Here is a 20,488-nt window from a genome sequence, read left to right on the forward strand (position 1 = left end):
CTTACACATCTTTCTCCAAAGCGTTACATTTATTTAGCATAGTACTAACACACTGCCTATATGTTGTATCATTTACATATTATACATTTATGAGGTGCTTTTCTCCAAAGCAACTTCCAATGAACTCTATGTAGTGTTATGAGCCCACACACCTTATTCACCGTGGTGACTTACACTGCTAGATACACTACTTACACTGTGTCACTCATCCATACATCAGTGGAACACTCTTTCTCTGTCACTCACACACTGGGGGGGAACCTGAACAGAATGTCCTTAGACTGTGGGAGGAAACCAGAGCACCCGGAGGAAACCCATGCAGACTCCGCACAGACTGAGCGGGGATCAAACTCACATCCTCTTGCACCACCCAGGCACTGTGCCACCGTGCTGCCCCAAACAACATACTACTCAAAGTGAACAACAAAGCTTTCGACATCATAAGTCATTTCCTGAAAAGACATACAAAAAAACTGCATTAATATGATTGTCCTCTACCATGAATATGCACTGTTGATCCCCTCAGCCCCAATGGTGCCAACGTGCACATTTTTTTAAATTGCCACTACTGTAAATGATTTTAATGTAAATAGACTGGAGGTCAATGTAAATAACACAGGTTAACAGAGCAGACAGTCGGGATAAAGACTTGTAACCCGAAGGTTGCTTGTTCACATCCTGTTCCTGGCACTGTCACTTTACTTTTGAGAAAGACCCATTTATCCCCACTTGCTCCAGTATAAATGTAAATGTTTAAAGCAGGTTTAAAACCTCCCACCTGCTGTAGTACCCTTGATCAAGGTACTTACCCTTAATGAATACAGTAAAAAATTGCCCAGCTGTAGAAATGGATAAGTGGCTAAGTATGTTTATACATTTATTTACATTTACATTTATTCATTTAGCAAGAGCTTTTCTCCAAAGCGACGTACATCTCATAGAAAATACAATCTGTGCATTACATTAGGAGGAAGAGACATAGCTGCAGGTGTGTAATTCTTAAGTACAGTTACTTAGTTTCCTTCACCATATGCACTGATGTTCATCACACAAGCAGCTGCATAAAACTTTACCAGAATCTCGCCGATTCCTAATCACCTTCCTAGTAGTTTTTTTTTTTTTTTTTTGGAGATACATATAAACATTTACGTTACGCTGCAGGAGTGGCTCTGTAAAGTATTGATCCGAGCATGATCATGAACATTTATATCTTACGTGAACTTAAGAGATCATGGGCGAAGTGAGTCCGAAAGAGAAGACCCTTTTTTAAACGTGGACAGGGATTCAGCAGTTCTGAGTGAGAGGGGGAGGTCGTTCTAGAACGATGGAGCCGGAACCGAGAACCTCCATGTTTTACCTTTCGTGTGCTGGACGACCAAGCGGGCAGATGTGGAAGAGCGTAGCAGTCTGGTTAGGGTGTAGCGATTGATCAAGTCTTGTAAATAGCTGGGAGCAGTTCTATTGATGCGTCCGTAGGCCATAACTAGGGTCTTGAATTTGATTCGGGCAGCTATAGGAATCCAGTGTGGAAAAATGAGTAGAGGAGATACATGGGAAGGCTTCGGCAAATCAAACATAACTCGGGCTGCAGCATTTTGTATCAGCTGTGGAGGTTTGATGGCAGTAGCAGGAAGGCCAGACAGGAGAGAGCTGCAGTAGTCCAGACGGGAAGTCACCATGGCCTGGACAAGTAGTTGGGCAGAGTCTGTTGTGAGGTGAGTTATACTGTATGCCTCTTTGAATAAAAGTAACATCTAAATGAATAAGTGTATGAAACCTCCTTTAGTGGGGACAGTCCATGATCGCCGTGGTTTCTTTCGCTGGTAAAACAGGCAAACCTCTGCTCTCTAGGCAAGTAACACAGATGAACTCAGTCAAGTACCCTCAATGTTCAGGTCTGTTATTAACTGAGGAATTAAAAAAATCAGGAAAGAAGTGTACTTTTCTCCCGATTTGAAGGGCTGGTTGCTTATCAATGCTGCCACCTAGTGAGTGAACACTCCCGCGAGTCATGGTGAACTTCTCCTCTCTCTCCCACCTGCCCTCCTCCTCCTCTCCCCGGCAATCCTGCGGACCAGAGTACGCCGAGTTCCTCCATTGCAAAGGAAAGAAGTTCACCGAATTCGATGAGGTGCGGCAGGAGATCGAGGGCGAGACGGACCGTGTCACGGGGCAGAACAAGGGCATCTCCCCTGTGCCCATCAACCTGCGAGTGTACTCCCCCCATGGTGCGGCCGCCCTCCACTGCATTTTTAATAACAATGACTATATTAATATACTTGTCATTCTAGCATTTTTAAAACCCTAAACATATTATTATGCATTGGTTATTATTATTATGTATTATAATAATAATAATAATAAAAATCAGACATTTTCGCTAAAGTACTTTACAGTGTTACGTTTGTATACCAAGCTGCACGATAATACTAGTATGCAAATTATTTTACCCATTTGTACGTTTAATAAAATTACTTGCAATTCATGCAGACAGACTTTGAACTGGTCCAGTCCAGGCGAAGCCAGTCACTGATGGGGACACTTTACACTGCTGTAAATACAAAGCGTAGCTTAAAAAGCTCACTAAACTAAGGGTGCAACCTATGTCGATTCAAACCTCGTGGTCAAACGTGTTCATATAATTCGTATTTATTAATAGCTGTTCCCATATCAGCCCTAGATGAATTGTGGGATTAATTCTGTTTGTTTCTGTGCATTTCATTCTCTCTTTCTGCATCTCCTACCCCCCACGCCTCCTACCCTTCTGCGGCCGCCAGTCCTGAACCTGACCCTGGTGGACCTGCCGGGAATGACCAAAGTGCCCGTGGGCGACCAGCCGGCCGACATCGAGCACCAGATCAGGGACATGATCATGCAGTTTGTCACCAAGGAGAACTGCCTGCTGCTGGCCGTTTCCCCGGCCAACTCTGACCTCGCCAACTCGGACGCCCTCAAGATTGCCAAAGAAGTGGACCCGCAAGGTGCTTAGTGACCAGTGCGCTCAATGCGGGTTCAACAGAAGTAAAACGACATGAAATCTTTTGTGTGTGTGTTCATATGTGCGTATGATCATGTGCAAAAGGTCTATGTATGTGTTTAAACGTGCGTTCTCGCTCAGGGGTCCGCACCATCGGCGTGATCACCAAACTGGACCTAATGGACGAGGGCACGGACGCCAAGGAGATCCTGGAGAACAAGCTGCTGCCGCTGCGCCGAGGTGCGCTGCCGCCCCTGCAGACCGCACGCAAACCGCCGATGTGCCGTAGGCCGCATGTAATGCAAGTCAGACTATATGGGTTGTTTCACCGCACTGCCCTCTAGTGGTGACGCTGCTGTAAAGTTGAGCGTGAGAAACGACAAAAACGGGGAGGGGAGAGCGGGGAAGAAAAACAATGTCCTGGTTGCAGTGACACATCTGGAAAAACGTCTCGTTCCACTGCTGGCTGTCGACACGCTGCTGATCTCTGCAGAAAGAGATGCTGGAATCCGTTTTAATGAAATTTGCTGATGTGGTTCCTCTCTCCTGATCCAGAGCACAGTTGCAGCCCAGGACCTTCTTGCTGAACTCCACCGGGGACCCTTTTTCATTCCACATGTCCATGTCTCCCCATCTGAACCTCCCTACATTTTCTCAGTGTCATCCCCATGGTCTCAGGATAACATGCGTCTAATCCTGCTTCATTCATCCCCGAATGAGGCGCGCACGTCTGCCGTGACCTTCCATAAGCGCTGAGTGACAGTGTACACACATGCTATGTCAGAGGTGGAGTGACACTCATAACCAGTGTCAGCGGAAGGAGCCGTTCTTTAAGAAGCGCCCCTCTTCATACCTTCCTCGCTCTGTTTTATTTTTATGACAGAAGGGTAATATAGAACGTTAAATAATTATCGTCCTCCACAGACATGTTTAATCAGCCATTAAGTTTGTTTATTAAAAAGAAAGACATTCTGGTGAACTCCAGGGTCCAACAGCAGGTCCCTTCCTGGGAGTGTCACCTGCAACATTTTGGTATCAGCCAAGGTTCTTTAACCGTTATTATTACAACCCTTTATTCATCTGCCACTTTTCTCCAAAGCTATTTGTAATGTTCGTACTCTAAGCTGCAGGACTTGCAGTGATTCACCTATTTGTATAACTATAGAATTTTTGCAGTGTTCATTCATTCATTCAGGGTAAGCGCCTTGATCAAGGACATCGTAGCAGTAGCAGGGACTTGAAATTGTGCCCTTTCGCTGTAAGGCAGCAGCTCTAACCACTACGCCACCTACTGCCCACTTTAACCACTACAGCCTACTGTCGCTTTCCTGATAGTCAGTGCAAGCTTCTGTTCTCCACCCTCCATATCCCTAAATGACCCCTGCAGCCAGTGATCTTTGACCTTCTCCTCATTTTTGCTCCCCCCAGGGTACATTGGTGTGGTGAACCGGAGTCAGAAGGACATTGACGGCAAGAAGGACATCTCAGCAGCCTTGGCTGCGGAGAGGAAATTCTTCTTGTCGCACCCTGCCTACAGACACCTGGCGGAACGCATGGGCACCGCCTACCTGCAGAAAGTGCTCAACCAGGTGAGTGTGAGAACACACAGGTGTGTAGAAGGAGGATGGGCACAGGAACACCGTGACCTTCCGAATGCTGAACCTGCCTCCAAAATAAATGTGCTTTCGTGTAACAGATTAGTCCACATCCTGCTGTAGTTGACACTTTTCTCTAAAGTAACTTGCACTGATTTACCTATTTATAGAGCCAAATAATTTTTCCTGTACCAGTCCAGGGTAAGGACTGCGAACAAGGGCAGTAGGGGGTGGGTCTAACTATTATGCCACCTGCTGCCCATACCTTTGGCTTGTTTTCAACCACAGCTTTTATTCCAGATGTTGATGGTACAGCCTTAATTGCTATGGGAACATGATGAATAATTTAGCTCCTCCTCCTGCAGCAACTGACCAATCACATTCGAGACACGCTGCCCGGGCTCCGGGCCAAGCTGCAGAGCCAGCTGCTGTCCATTGAGAAGGAGGTGGAGGAGTACAAGAACTTCCGCCCCGACGACCCGTCCCGCAAGACCAAGGCTTTGCTGCAGTGAGTGACTGTGCACATGTTGAAACATTCATGCAGGCGTGCGCAGGTCCACACTAACACGTACAATCACACACACAAACATGAACATATCGATATTCGCACAGCAAAAAAACACACACACAAACACACACTCAAACACGAGGGTATCCATGTGGGTACATGCATACACACAAATACACACACCAGCATAGAGAATAGGCATCCACATGCACAGAGGGATAAACACACACTTTTTGTATGAACACACAGAGCAGATCACAGTGCATCAATTTTAATGAAATTTCTCAAATCATAAGCTCACAGTGCTGGTTTAATCCTCTTTCTTTCCCTCTCTCTGTCACCCCCCCCCCCCCCCCCCCCCCCGCAGGATGGTGCAGCAGTTTTCCGTGGACTTTGAAAAGCGCATCGAGGGCTCCGGTGACCAGATCGACACCTATGAACTATCTGGGGGCGCCAGGATCAACCGCATCTTCCACGAGCGCTTCCCCTTCGAACTGGTCAAGGTTCGTTCGACCAGATCTCTAACCCAGGGCCAAATGTGACACACGCACGTATAGATGTAAAATGTAAACGCATAGGCAGACTTAACCTGTGGAAGCACACACACACACACACACACACACACCCATGTGCACGCTCACTGCCCCCTCTTCCTGTCTGCGCTGTCGTCTCGGGAGCCGCAGCCCGTCTGCTATCAGTTATCCAGCAGAGAGGATGAGTCATGGCTGAGGATCGAGCCCCCCTCCCCCTCCAGACCATAACCAGAGGCTTTATGAGTAAAGCATGTTGCCCTCCCTCCCTCTCTGCGCATCACAGTGAAATACTGCATCTGGGCTGCCTGATACTAGATCAGGGTTAGGAACACGAGAGACCTGGAGAGGCAGTCAGGTGTGCAGGGTTACACAGCCAGTCCCTTCCACATTGCCGCTACCAGGGCGACCGCTATATCACCAGCAAACAGCATAATCCTTGGTACAGTGGTTCACTCGAAGGACATTGGTTTGAATCCCACTGGCACTGTAGTCCCCTAAGCAAGGTACTTACCCTTAATTATTTAGGTAAAAATTACGCAGTTGTGTAAATGACTATCTATCTATCTATCTATCTATCTATCTATCGTATTTTGATGGGTTAAGTCAATAATTGACAAGAGAGCACATCTATATATCAAGTCTAATTGGCCAACAGCAGTCTGCATATTACCCACCCAGGTATAAGCTCCACCTCTACATCACAGCGGGCAACATGTCAAGAAAATATATTATGTCTTTCCCCAGATGGAGTTTGATGAGAAGGAACTCCGCAAGGAGATCAGCTACGCCATCAAGAACATCCACGGCATCAGGCACGTTGACCCCTGACCCCTGCCCTCCAGCAGCCTTGCTGTTTCTGTACTCTTTTCAGTCCATCCTTCGGTCCCTCCATGACCCTTTGCCCATGTTGTTTTTGGGATGCTGAAATACACGTCTCATCTAATCACAGATAAAAATCTTCTGTTTTGGTTTTTTCACAAATCTGAGAATTTGCCAAAGATATTAATCAGGGCTGATAAACGGTTTATATCTGGATGGGGGGGGGGGGGGGGCAGCTTCCTGCATCCCACCTCCCCCTTGCTGTGAGTTGGCTGTTCCTGCACTGTGTAAGCAGTCCGCTCCCATGAAGATGTGTTCTCTTCTCCAGTGATATGGTCAGTGAAGCTGACCTGCAGCCAAATGGGTCTTCTATGCAAAAATACTAACATTACTGGTAGCAGTACTGATGCTGGCAGGAAAGAGCCATTGACTGTTGATGAAAAATGGCCAGTTGCACTCAGTTCCTCATAGTAAGACATGTTGGATGGTTCAGGACCAGGTTCTTTGGGGTATTGTGTGTGACTGGGCCGGGGTTCGAGTGTTGACTGGAAACCGACCGACTGACTGCTGCTCTGCAGTCTGTCTCACTGTTTCGTGTCTTTTTTTCCCGACATTCCTCCTGCTTGATATCAGTAAGAACAGAACCATCTGGGAAAGAACATCTACAGTACTCCTTCACCAGCTCCTCACACACACACACACACACACACACACACATTCACAAGGGGAAGCCCAGGACAGAGCAAGTAAGAGGGATGTCAACCTAAAAAGCAGCAGGAAATGACAAGAGCAAAGATCCCATCCTGAGCCGAAGTGATGTAGCACATCTGCGGACTCTTTTTACCACGTGTGTCAACCTACTCTAGTAGCATCTGAGAGCAGCAGTGAAAGCGTATGAGGAGTAGTCGAGGACCACATGTTCTGTTGAGGTTTTACAACATCAAGAAATTAAATTTTTCCAGTAATAAAACTGTCTCGCTTAAATTTCCATATAATATGCTGAGTGTGGCGTGCCAAACTGAGGAGCTCAGGGGCAAACCAATCCAAACTTGGGAACTACAGGAAAGAATAAGGAGAGGAGTGGTGGAAGACATGTTGGAGAAGAAAGTGAACATGTGGTTCAGATGCCAGCAGAAGCTCTGCTTTTGTACTCTTGAGTGAGGTCCTTAATCTTGGAATGGTTTGGTAAAGACCCAACGGCTTTACGTAGAAGAGTAAATGGCTTTGGATAAAGACAGGAACTAGAGAAAGGAGCAACTCCACAGTTTCATCAACACTTCCTTTCAAACGGCTCCAGGCTCATGTAGCGAAAGCGAAAGCTAACGCCGAAAGGGTTGGTGACTGTTATGCCTCTGTGTGTTTTATGGTTCTGAATTTGGGGTTGTGTGGGGGGGCAGTTCTTTTCGATTAACTCTTTTCTCTCCACCCGACCCGCCTCCCCTCCATCTGGCTGTCCCGCGGGACGACCTGCTCTCTGCGCTGGGCAGGACGGGACTCTTCACCCCGGACATGGCCTTTGAGACCATTGTGAAAAGGCAGATCGGGAAGATTAAAGAACCATGCCAGAAATGTGTGGACATGGTCATTTCTGAGCTTGTCAGTACCGTTAGGCAGTGTACCAAAAAGGTAAACCCCTAACCTCCCATGCCCTCAGGTGGGAATGACTGCAACCACCCCTTCGACGACTACCCACGTCCCCATCTGGCCCTATACCCCACCCAGCCATCGCTCTTGGCCCTCCTCACCACCTCGACCTCTTCCTCCTCTGCTCTTGCCAAACTGCAGGGGGCGCATGGGAGTCAGGGGTGTGTGCCCTCCACTTAGGATACACGGCAGGGAAGGAGATGGGGAGAAGCGAGAGGTTGTGCGGGAGGAGGGGTCAATGCCGACTGTAGTGCGCTGTGCAGAAGGGGGGTGCCGGAGGCTGGGCTGCAGTGACTGCAGATACAGATTGCTGAGAAACTGTGGCTGACGAATACAGCTGTTATTACATTCTATCCAAAAAGGGCTTTAACTTCACCAGTGGATCCAGCGGTTTAGACTCAGATGCTGGTCAGAAAGATGTAGATGCTAATGCTGATGATGAAGCTGCAGACTCGCTGGAACCTAGTTTACCCCAGCACCCTCCTGTCAGACAGCAGCCATACACCTACAGGGCTCAGAGTGGCCACGCCTTTGGTTTGACTACCTTGATGAGCAAGGTTTGGCCAACGTTGACCAAGGTCCATGTCCCAGGGTTGGCTGCCTGGCCACCGATTCTGCAGGATGGTCAGCAGGTTGTAAGGCCTTAAAATGGGTGTTTTCAACACACATGGCAGAGATACACTGAACAGACATCATACAAATCTTAACCAGGGTGTCTCGAGGTGTACGGCTGTTGACTCTAGGTGGTGGAGGGGGTCCTCGGTTTTGGGCCCCCGATCCTTCTCTTTCCCTGGAGGTCAAGGTGAGCCACGCCCCTGATTGACCCAGTATGGAGGTGTGAGGAAAAAGAGAGACCTCCCAGGGCTTTCTGTGGGTCGGCTCGCTTGAATATCAATAGTCTCACTTGCCTTTTCTCCCCTGTGTGATCTCTGCCCCCCGGTCCCACCTCTGCCCTATCTTTTACTCCTTATGTCCCATTTCTCTCTCTCTCTCCCTGGTCTTTCTTGTCTTTTACCACCATGTTCCTCCCTGCACCTTATACATCTCCTCCTATTTCCTCCCTACTTGAACCCACCGCCCCATCTTTCCCTTCTCATGGCACCTGACCTCCCCCCCCCCCCACAGGACGGGACTCTTTACCCCTGACTTGGCTTTTGAGGCCATAGTGAAAAAGCAGATTCTCAAGCTGAAGGAGCCCTGTTTGAAGTGTATAGACATGGTAGTAAGCGAGCTCACCTCCACCATCCGAAAGTGTAGCGAAAAGGTAACAAGGAGCAAGGCCACAGTCACCTGCATGCACGACAGAGGCGGGGCTAGACCGAAGGCTGGACGTTCAAAAGTAACCAATTAGGCTCTATTAGTAGTCACTTGTCTTTGCAAGAGTCTTGAAGAGTCGTTTGTATTGTAGTCTGAACAGGAAAGCAAATCAACATTTAAACATGAGGGTCTGTATTGATTTTGCCACATGATGATAAATAATTTACACGTGAAACACTGATTGGTACCTGGTCTGATCCTCTAGGATTGTGATTATGAAGTTCTTAGTAAGACAACATATGAAATTATTACATAGAGATGTTTGGTGATGGATTTCCTTAACTTGTACATCCATCCATCCGTCTGCCCAAACATCCAGCTATTTTTTTGTAATGCTGAGTCCTGTGCCATTTAGTTCAATTCATTATACTTGCATGTTCCTTTTTATAGTGTCAAAGCTAAGAAGTGCCTGCCATGGACCTACTTTCCTTTGCGGTTAAAAATTTTGTAGGCTTTCACATCTTTGTGCGAAAAATGCAAAAAGAATATTATAAATAGAAGATTATGGTTATATATTGTGCACAGTACTTAGATATTTAGTCTTGGAAAAGCCAATAATTGCTTGTATGACAATACAAAAATGTTCCCCCTTGCATAACAAGCGTAAATTGTTTGTGAAAATTTGCTTGTAAGGTGAATTCTAAAAATAAAATTAATGGGAGAATAATGTAATTGCTGTAACCACTCATAATGCTTATAACCCTTCTCTGATGAACTACTGGTAAAGTATCATTTCCAGTAAATAAATAATCTCGAATCACGCAAACAAAATTTTCCACAATGATTTTACCTTCCAAGAGAATTAATCTGATTGTATTACACCGAGTTTTGAACAGATAGGTAAGGCTTTCCTTTACCTTTTTACTGCTAAGTTTGGTGGGAGAAGCAATGACACACATGGAGCGGAGAGGCTCTTCGCCTCTTAAATTCTGCTCTCCTAAAGTGTTTCTTATTAAGTGTGAGTTGATGGCTGGTTATGAGAATTGAATTGAATTCAATTTAATTTATTTTTATAGAGAGCTCTTCTCACGCAGTGATACAGAGCGCTTTAACACAGGCATGAGGCAAGAAAAACTAATACATCACATAAGAACAAAGAAAATTGACTAATGACTACCATAATATAGTACTTTTATAGACCTACAAGTATGCCTACTGGCCACAGAGGAAAGGAACAAAAACTCACAACTTAAAATCGAGAGAGAAAAAAACCTCTGGGGGTCCAAGGGCCAGTGGTTGCCCACCCCTCCTGGGCATTCTAGTTCAAGTAACAATTCTAAGCCAGTTAACAAGTAATAATGATATTGTTGCTATATGGTGTCTTGAATCCCCAGCTCAGCATGGAACGTCTCGTGAAACATCAGAATGTTTGGGTTACAAGTATATTTTAGGGTTAAATATTCTACTAAGTGAATTCTCGTTAGATGATCACTCGTTACATGGTGGAAGACTTTAAGTTTACTTCTAAATAGTTCTGTATTATTGTTCTATTTTAATACGTTTATCCCATTTGGGTAGTTAGAGCTGATTAAAAATATCGCTGTATCTTCACTTTAACACCCATATGCATGTGTCCCCCATCAGGCACCCATCCTTTAGACTATGAACCACACACACACGCAAACTTAAGTTTTTTTTCCCGTGTCCTTACTACGAACATGTGTGAGCGTGTGCATGTGTGCCACATCTCCACCGCAGTCTGTGTGACTCCTGTGGGACTCTCCGACTGTAACTCTGATCATCCCCCCGCTATCCAGCATTCAGCCTTTTACAGATGTGTTTCCATCCCATTTCCTTTGCTGACTCATATTGGTTTCGCTTGACATTCCTTCTTCTGAAGTCATCGTCACCTCACACCATCGCCACTGACTGGGGGGTTTCAATGGTTAACACGCTAGCATAGCAAAAAAAAAAGAAAAAAATCAGTGTAAGAAACAGCGGTTCATCATTTTAAAATATTTTTTACTGTTGGCACAAAGAGTGTAGAATAAAACATGTACTGGATTGTTAGGATGTGTTTTGCATCAGTTTAGTTTGGTGAAAGGAAGACATTCCAAAGACAGAAGTGATTTCTGAGAAGAATCTGGGTCCCGTTATAGATATGTTTGTTTTTATTGAACTATATTGATTCTTGCTCAAAATCTTAACAGCTCCGTAAGCTTTAGTACGGATGTCAAAATGTGTGAAAGAGTATCTGTAGGATCAGTCTTGTCCAGCCTTTATTGGTCTATCCTTTGCCACAGTCTCCATTAACCTTGTCTGTTATTATTTTTTGTTAGAAAATTTTTCATTCAAATTTTGTTGTGCATTTTTAAAATTATTGTAGAAAAACACACAGCTGTAGATGATGCCATTTTCACAAGCATGCGAAGTCACACTCATTTTTATTATTTTTAATTCTTAGTTTTATCTCTTTAACCCTCATTTTTCTCTATATTGCCTGTGCTGGTTGAGTTTGTTCAATAGCCTTTTTTGAAAATATTTCCGTTCCTGTCACTTGGTTTGACTTTGCGTGATTTGACTAAATGCTGCGGTTGGTTGGTTGGGAGGTCCTGCTCCCCTCACTGACTAACGGAGGCACCCGAGCTCTGTCTCCCCCCCGCTCCGTCTTTCTCCCTCTCTTTTCGCATCGCCCATCTGTTCCTCCTCTTTCTGTTCCCCATCTGAATAATGTCTTGTGATCTCGTCAAGGGAGTGTGTGTGAGAAAGGCCATCTTTCCTCCTGTGGATTTTCAATAGTCTTCCCAGTTCTGGTGATGATACTGGCTGTGTCAGTTTAATAGCGAAAGACTCCAAATCTGGCCATCTTTTTCTATCACATTTTATCACTTCTATTATTTCTATAGATATGAACCGCAGTAAATTGGTGAAGATAACTGCAGAGCGTTGTATAATTTTTCATGAAAATACTTACTTCCTTGGCCCGTGCTGTTGCATTGTGGGTGTGCCCTTCCAGTGGTTCTCCTTTAGCATCGGTACACTAAACCGTCACGAACTCAGTGATGGGGGGGGGCCTCTCTTTATTCCCATGATGCTTTGCTCTAAAACATATTGACGAGGTCCCATCGATGACTTCAAGCAAAAAATTCACCGGAGGTCATGTGAGAATTCTGAATTCCCCTTTGCAGTAGCGTCCCCTTTGCCAAGTCTGGCCCCGCCCCTGCCACCCCCCTCCTATTCCTCTTCAAAGACCCCCAGCACTGCTCTCCTGCATCAGCATGCCCACCTGTCTCTCTGGTCCATTCCCCTAACTCATCTGAGCACCTAGCACGTCTGAGTTTTTTCCTAAGCTGTGTTTCGCATGAAGGACACCATTGCGTCTTTGTGACCTCTAGTTATTTTGGTTTGTGACATCAAGGTGCCCCAACGTTGCAATGCATTTTTTTTACTGGTCTTTCCATGGCTGACATGGAAAACATCCCCACCTGAGCTGTTCTGTGTCTGGGGGTTTAGCTCCACTGCCCAACCTGTTTCACAGTGAAGATAAACTCGGAGCAGGTCAAACCAACGTAATTAGTCACCGGCCTCTAATTATTCACCCTTGACAGAACATAATAAACAGCTGCTGGTGAGAAATGTAGGAAAGGATAACATCCTCGGTGCGTCATCTTCTGCGGAGATGACAGGAAGTGCGTCCTCGAGGTGACCTCAAACGAGCTTCGCCAACATGTGCGAGCGTTGGAGATTGTCAATTACTGCCCACCTGAACTCACCAACCTTTGGTAGTTTCCCTTTATGTCAAGAGGTCACAGGTGGACCGAGCAGCTACAGTCCAGTTGCAAATGCATTTTGCAGTTTTTTTCAAGAAATAATAAGACAGATGCTTTTTGAGATTTTTCCATATTTTTGGTGGAGTTCATTGAGAAACCGTTGAGAACGATGTAAAGGGATGCATTGTAACCTGGAGCACTCTGCAAATACTGTATATACCTTACACGGTCCCTAAATGGTTGGTGTCTTGTGTGTGTGTGTGTGTGTGTGTGTGTGTGTGTGTGTGTCTAACTCTTAGTTTGCAATGTCATGTCGACCACCATGAACCATTAGTTGTGTGTGAAGGGCGATGGGGGTTATTTCACAAACAGACAGTACTCTAGTAAAATCACTCCACTGGCTGTAATGGTTTAAGTGGAGCACTAAAATGTTACTGTCATTTTGGTAATTTATTAACCCTTTCAACCCTTCTATTCTCAATGCTGAAATGAAACCCAAGCCCTTGTGTGTAGCCTGGTGCCTGTGTGTGTGTGTGTGTGTGTGTGTGTGTGTGTGTGTGTGTGGTCTGTGTGTGTGTACACATTCCAGCTGCCATGGCATCCAGCTCCCAACTCCAGCACCCATGCTGGCGTATGTTTTCTTCCCCAGCTGGCTCAGTACCCCATGCTGAGGGAGGAGATGGAGAGGATTGTCACCCAGCACATCCGTGACCGCGAGAGCCGTACAAAGGAACAGGTGGGCCTTGTCACACATGAGGATGCTGCTGTCCACATTCATTCGCCTCACAGATATTTACACAACGTACACTATACACTTTACTGAAAACAGTTTAAGCTTCTCAAGGGTACAACAGCAGCCCTTCCAAAACTTCAAGCCATCCACTGGTTGGAAAGCATTTGCCCATAGTTGAGCAGCTTTTTTCTCTCGTTGCTTTATTTTCGTAGTTTTCTTAGACCATTTATCAGATGTGTTTTTACCTGAATAGAAGGTAAAAACTTGTGTTACACGTTCCGCTCAAGGGTTTTCTTTTGGTCGTTGCTAGGTGATGCTCCTCATTGACATAGAACTGGCCTACATGAACACAAACCATGAGGACTTCATTGGCTTTGCCAAGTAAGTGGTCCTGCTCTCCACACCTGTCATGTAGTTTTGAGGGTTACTGCTCTGCTAACCCTCTTGGGACGTAAACATCGAGTAGGTGATTACAATGGGAAATATTCAGTCAATTCACAGTGAGTGCGTTCGCTGGAAGTCCTCGGGAAGATATGGACACTTATCTTCCATGTTCTCGTATTTGGCATCTGTGTTTGAACATGTACAGAAAACACCACCTTTAATATGGGACTATTTATTATACATATGTATATACATATCTACATGTTTACAGTATACAAGTGTCACACAGAGGTGTGTATTAGGTGTATTAAATGCATTTTCGATTTATGATATTTTCGACTTATGATGACTTTCGCGGAACGTAACCCCATCGTAAATCAGGGCCCTCCTGTATATGGAAGGGCTGCCCTCATTTTTTGTATGTTTTCTTGGAAAAGAAGGGGCATTTCCTTGTTGTTGGCTCCTCTACACAACTAGAGTTTCAAGGCCCTTTCTAAATGAGTGCAGCAAGTGAACCTTTTGCACAAAGATAACTTTGGTTATGTATGCTGTAGAGTCCCTTGTTCTGAGAGGAACCAATATTCCTATACTGACTATTCCAGCAGAGCACCCTTGAGGAGAGACCATGAGGATGAACATTTCTCTTTGTGTTTTTTCCACAGCGCTCAGCAGCGGAGCAACCAGATGAGCAAGAAGAAGGCAGCTGGCAATCAGGTGTGCCTATAACTGACTCTGTATGGATGCTCTAGGAGTGCTAGTATCACTTTTACTGGGGCAGTTGGCATTGCCTCCTATAAAAATGTTCTTTTTCCTGGTCCTTGTGGCTCACACTGATGTGGCTCCATTGTCTCCCTTTCCCTTGCCTGCTCTGCCCCTGTCGCTGTGGTGACTGAACCTCAGGATGAGATCATGGTAAGCTGACAGTTCTCTCTGTGTGCCTCTTTTTTTCCAGCCTTTCAGTTAAAAACTACTGTGGAAAAGAATCTATCCTTCCGTTATTATGTGCCAATAATAAGATCGTTATAGTTTTACCCTTACAAGCAACCCAAATTACACAAAGCAGAGGCAAACATATTTTATTTGAATTTATATGCCTCCATTTTAACAAGTACACACACACATTTTCAGAACCGCTTGTCCCACACGGGGTCACAGGGAACCGGAGCCTACCCGGTAACACATGGTGTAAGGCCGGAGGGGGAGGGGACACACCCAGGACGGGACGCCAGTCCGTCGCAAGGCACCCCAAGCGGGGCTCGAACCACAGACCCACTGAATAGCAGGACCCGGTCCAACCCACTGCGCCACCGCGCCCCCCTTAACAAGTACATATAGTGTCAATTCTCCCACATACAAATTTTCATCCTTTGACCCTCTATTGTCATATGACTAGCTGAAGAAAAAGTAGAAACGAGGTAAACCATATGCATGTTGTAAAATAATCACAGCTTTTAAAGAGATTGTTCATAACCTTGGAGCCTAGCATGCATCCATCTGTTTTTCACATTTTTCATCTTGTTTTTGAAAGCGGCTTGTTGAAAGATTGGCTACTCTCTTCAAACACAAAGGGCTATTGGGCTCCTGGTATAGCCATTAACTCTCAGATACAGATTGAGATGTTTGTGCTTGAATCAGCCAATGGCAGCAGAGCTCAGAGCTAATTAATTGGTCAACTGACCAATCCTGTTCAAGAACCAATTACAGCTGTCTTATAGTAAATAAGTGTATCCAACAAGAGACCAAGTCCTGAGTAATTACAAGCTTATTGTATAAATTTAAAATCCTGTTTGAAAAAGTGCGGAACAAGAAAAATCTTTCACCAGCTAGGAATACATGTACCGTGTTCTGTGATGAAAGTGCACACCAACGTTTGTACAAATGCTTACTTGTGGTTGCCAAGAGCAATGTAGAGACTGTACAGTTTCCCCGGTGCCATTGCAACTGGTTAAGTGCACTAGTTTGTGATTCAGTACTTTTGTGGGAGACAAGTGGATGTGACCCCTCCCGCTCCAGCCTTATGCACCGTGTTGCCGGGTTAGGCTCCGGCTCGCCGCAACCCCAATTGGGACGAGCGGCTTCAGCCAATGTGTGTGTGTGTGTGTGTGCAAGTGGATATGAAGTGAGTGAAAACAGCTGGAGACTGGCCAGCATAAAGAACGTGTGATGTTTGCTGACCTTCGGAAGTGTTTGTTTTTGTGTCCCTACACAGTAGGAACTACACCACTGAACAGGGGCATCAAAAATCTTTGGCTTGCTCCTTGTGAGATAGGTGATCCCAGCAGTCACTGTTTGCAGGTGCTGTTCTGGTTTCCGGGTTCTAGGGGGCAGTACTGAACAGCACCATATAAGAGTAAATTGCAGAGACACACTCCTTAAATTTGTCTTAAATCACAGACTGTAATGGACTAGTGGTCAGTCTGAAGCTTTAAGTCACCGAAGTGAAGTCTCACACACACAGGCGTACACACATCTGGACAGGTCAGTGATGGATGGAGCTTCGGGCCTGGGAATCTACCTGACCATCGGTGTCCCCAACCTCTGTCCCCTCCAAGGTGATCCGCAAGGGCTGGCTGACCATCAATAACATCGGCATCATGAAGGGAGGCGCCAAGGAGTACTGGTTTGTCTTGACAGCTGAGTCCCTGTCCTGGTACAAGGACGATGAGGTGAGCGTCTTTGTTGAACGTCCTGTTTTGACTCTCAAAATCCCACAAATCATAGAGGAGTTTTATATTTGTCTTACTCTAAATACCAAAAACATGAAACCACTTTGGATATACAGGCTCTTGAAGTTCAACGCAATGGTGTTTTTTTTTTTAGTGTTTCCTTCTAATTCCCTACCAGTGAGTCAACTCTGTTCTCGGAAGCACTCATCATAGGCTTCCTAAGAGTCTTTGCATGACACTGTGCCGGTTACATGCCCGTGAATCAAAGTGGCAATGGACAACTCGATTTCCAGTGCTTTTTTGGGCTCTTGGCACTTGACTTATGCATCAGACATCAGTAATGCATCTTTCAAGACTAATACTCTTCTTTTGTGCCTAAAAAAATAACATTTTCAGATCATGTTTGTGTTTCTAAGGCCTATTTTCCCCATTTGTGTCATTCCTAAATTTTTAACCAGACTTGTTTTTGTTCTTTTCATCCTTGTGATTCTTGTCAATTTTTGCGGCTGTGAAGAAATGCCAGTTGGCGTATCTCGGCCTCATCCTGAGGACACAGGTCATGTTACGGGAACACCGGAAACCGGCCACCATTCCGTCGGGGTCACCAGTGTTTCTCTGGATAGGGTGGAGACTAATCGGGGACCTCCTAGTCTGATAGAGGGTGGGTGAGGGGTGGAAGGGGTGTGGCCAGTGAGATGTGGGGCCCCTTCCAGCCCATGAAATGTACAACCTGGCGCCCACATGTGCAGGATGGACCTCCAACCTCTAAAAGTCCCTGACGTTCTTGCTTGGAGGCCCAGCCTGCTTCTCATAAACCACTTGGAGCAGTGGGGGAATGTGTGTGTGTGTGTGTGTGTGTGTGTGTGTATGTGTGTGTGTGTGAGAGGGAGAGAGAGATAGACAGAGAATCGAGGAGGGGTTGCGATGGGAGGGTGAGGGTGTCTTTAGTTAGCTGGTAGGGGGCGCCGTAATAAGAACCACGTGGAGGGCACAGGGATGCTGTGGGTCTCCTTTCATCTCCTGGCGAACAAAACATCTGGATGGAACCGCCACACACACCCAAAGGGCCCTCACTCCCAGCCCTTCCCTAAATGACTAACACACTCTGACAGCAGGAACTTCGCTCTGCCAGGGCCCCCAGCCTCGGTGCGTATTTATTTAAACTCCAGTCTGGGATTGTGGCTCCTTCGTGTCGCAGGGGCCCAAAACCAACAGTGGCCCCATCCAAGTAAAAATGGCCCTTCTTTCATGAGGGGGGGAAATGGTTTATTTCCATCATTTATGTCTTGAGGATGGAACGATGGGTGCATGGCAGAAAGGACTGCATCTGAGACGATCTATTAACTGCTCTTATTCTTCTTCTGTGCATCTACTCACAGTGTATATAGATGAATGTGCAATGGTGGGTCGTGGATGTGAGTCAATAGCTGGTTGAACCCTTAGCCCTAGATGTTCAATAGGAGTTGTGGCTCTTCCTGAGGGCCATGTATTTTTACATGCTGCGGGGGTGTGGCCTGGACAAGTACATCTTCGACACACGTAGCAAGCTGTGGTGAATCCTCCCACAGACTGACTACGGCCTGGCTTGCCTATACACACACACACATACACACACACGGGAGCTCGCCCACGCACGAACGCACAGGCACTCCGAGCAGAAATTTTGCTTGCCTTGCAGAAACTCCTCTGGAACGACTGCCCTTCTGAACAGCCTGCTTCTTGTAAGGCAGCTTCTCGCTGCTTTTGGGTGGAAGGGCAGGAATGTGTCGATAACCTCAGCCTGGCGACTCATCGCAGACCTGGAGGAGGGGGGGGGGGGTCGATGTTCAAACCCCGATCCCCAATTCCAGACACTAATAATAACCTTTCGTTAGCCAAGCCTTGGCAGTGCGGAGGTTGGGAATGGAGTGTGGTGAGGAGGTGGGTCTGGTTTCCATTATGAGACGTGCCAGGCCTTTGAGTCAAACAGCTCCGTGCTCCCTGCAGTCTCATGAAGGGGCCGAAAAATGGATGGAGCCCCCAGATGGATGAGTAGCTGTGGGTCCGAGAGTCTCTCCCTGTCTCTGCCTGATTGCTCCACATGGACAGGTAGAGAAAGACCACCCTCATTCTGTATAAACACTCACACACACTTACTCTGGCCCTTGGATCTCGGCCGCTCGGGCAACCCATCTCCTCTGTTCTCCTTCCTGGCGAGCAAGTTCAAGTGGTCCCTTTGTTAATATAACCCATGATCCTCCATTAGTTCCATTGGACTCAACCAGACACCTGTAGTAACAGACCTGCCCCTGTGCCTTGGTAAAACCCATCAATGGAGAAGGCATATATTTAAATCTGGCTGACGAAAAACCCGAGAGACCAGATAAAACTTGCTAGTGGGGGAGAAGATTGTTGCATGGTTTCTTGGACGAAGTCTACAGACGATTACGAGGAGCTCGGGTTTGTCTGTTCCCTATTTAATCCCCGAAACCTTGAGACACAAAGTGGTGCTGCCAACATGAGTTAGATTGCAGGGCTGGGCAGTGGGGGGAGAAGGGAAGTGAAATGCAGTGTGGAACACACACACACACACACACACACACACATAGAGATGCCAGTCAGTATATGCTCCAGCTGTTGGAGAGCTATACTAACAGAACTCCAACATTCATCTCACTAACCCGCTGACCCCGAGGCCTGCCCAGAACCCGTTACTGACCAGGTATCGGGCCAAAAACAACCTGCAGGGAATGGGAGGGTGCAAGCCCTTGAGACGCCTGACTAACTGAGTGCGTGTATGAGTAGGCGTGTGTGTGCTCCAGCAACATATAGAATGAACCCTAGATTTCTGGCGGACCCTTAAGTAGAAACACACAGGTCTGAAGATCGTGTTTCTGTGAAAGTCCTTTAGGACACTTGTGTACTGTGCAGATCACCGTACTGCTTTTGCAGCAGCACAGCTCCCAGGATCTCAGAGCTCTGGGCTCATGATCCACTGTGGAAAAAAGATACTATTTCATGGTCTGTGAATGTGCAGTGTTATCTGTATATTGGTCACCAGCACAGTAGTTGACCAGCTTTGTCCACAGGAAGCCGTAGACGATATTCCTGATCTCTGTTCCGTCTCTGCTTTGTTTGTGCTGCTTGTGCCTTGTTTGCTGGAAGCTGCTGGAAGCAGCTGGTTTGGGTTCGACCAGGTTTGGAGTAGGCTGGGGCGCCCATCCTGGGTCAGTGCCGCGAGCCGAGCCGAATGGCATACAAAATCACACAGCCGCCTTTTGCAAAGACACAAGGGCTCCGTCACACTGCTGCTTTATATGTTTCATTTAAACAAATAGCTGGGGACAGCTGGTAGAAAAGTGGTTAAAGCAGCTGCCTTTGGACCCAAAGATTTCCTGTTTAAGTCTCACCTCTAGCTGTAGTACCTTTGAGCAAGGTACTTACCCTAAATTGCTCCAGTAAAAATTACCCAGCTGTATAAATGAGTAAATAATTGTAAGTCGCTTTGGAGAAAAGCATCAGCTAAATGAATAAATCTAAATATTTTTAATGTTGGTGTCAAGGACTGAGATTTATAAACAGTCTTGATATTCAGAGTTTTTTGTACAGTAGGATTTTATTTC

General features: G+C 46.2%; 1 protein-coding gene across 10 annotated transcripts in view; it reads left to right on the forward strand.

Annotated features, from left to right (window-relative positions):
* dnm1a (dynamin 1a) overlaps positions 1-20,488 on the forward strand; it is a 67,954-nt gene that overhangs the window by 28,906 nt on the left and 18,560 nt on the right. For 5 of the 10 annotated variants that reach the window (XR_003797748.1, XM_029252721.1, XM_029252727.1 and 2 more), the window contains exons 3-15: positions 2,079-2,228; positions 2,778-2,981; positions 3,119-3,217; positions 4,406-4,566; positions 4,938-5,080; positions 5,448-5,583; positions 6,358-6,425; positions 9,202-9,340; positions 13,753-13,839; positions 14,147-14,217; positions 14,883-14,934; positions 15,121-15,132; positions 16,773-16,886. Coding sequence is in view for 9 of the 10 variants with exons in the window: in XM_029252721.1 (XP_029108554.1) it covers positions 2,079-2,228; positions 2,778-2,981; positions 3,119-3,217; positions 4,406-4,566; positions 4,938-5,080; positions 5,448-5,583; positions 6,358-6,425; positions 9,202-9,340; positions 13,753-13,839; positions 14,147-14,217; positions 14,883-14,934; positions 15,121-15,132; positions 16,773-16,886 (1,436 nt within the window). In the remaining variant the exon portion in view is untranslated. Of the gene's footprint in view, positions 1-2,078; positions 2,229-2,777; positions 2,982-3,118; positions 3,218-4,405; positions 4,567-4,937; positions 5,081-5,447; positions 5,584-6,357; positions 6,426-7,919; positions 8,059-9,201; positions 9,341-13,752; positions 13,840-14,146; positions 14,218-14,882; positions 14,935-15,120; positions 15,133-16,772; positions 16,887-20,488 lie in introns of all 10 variants that reach the window. The other 5 variants (XM_029252730.1, XM_029252729.1, XM_029252723.1 and 2 more) reach the window with 1 other exon arrangement.

This window comes from Scleropages formosus, chromosome 6 (assembly GCF_900964775.1).
Source record: "Scleropages formosus chromosome 6, fSclFor1.1, whole genome shotgun sequence".
Lineage (NCBI taxonomy): Eukaryota > Metazoa > Chordata > Actinopteri > Osteoglossiformes > Osteoglossidae > Scleropages > Scleropages formosus.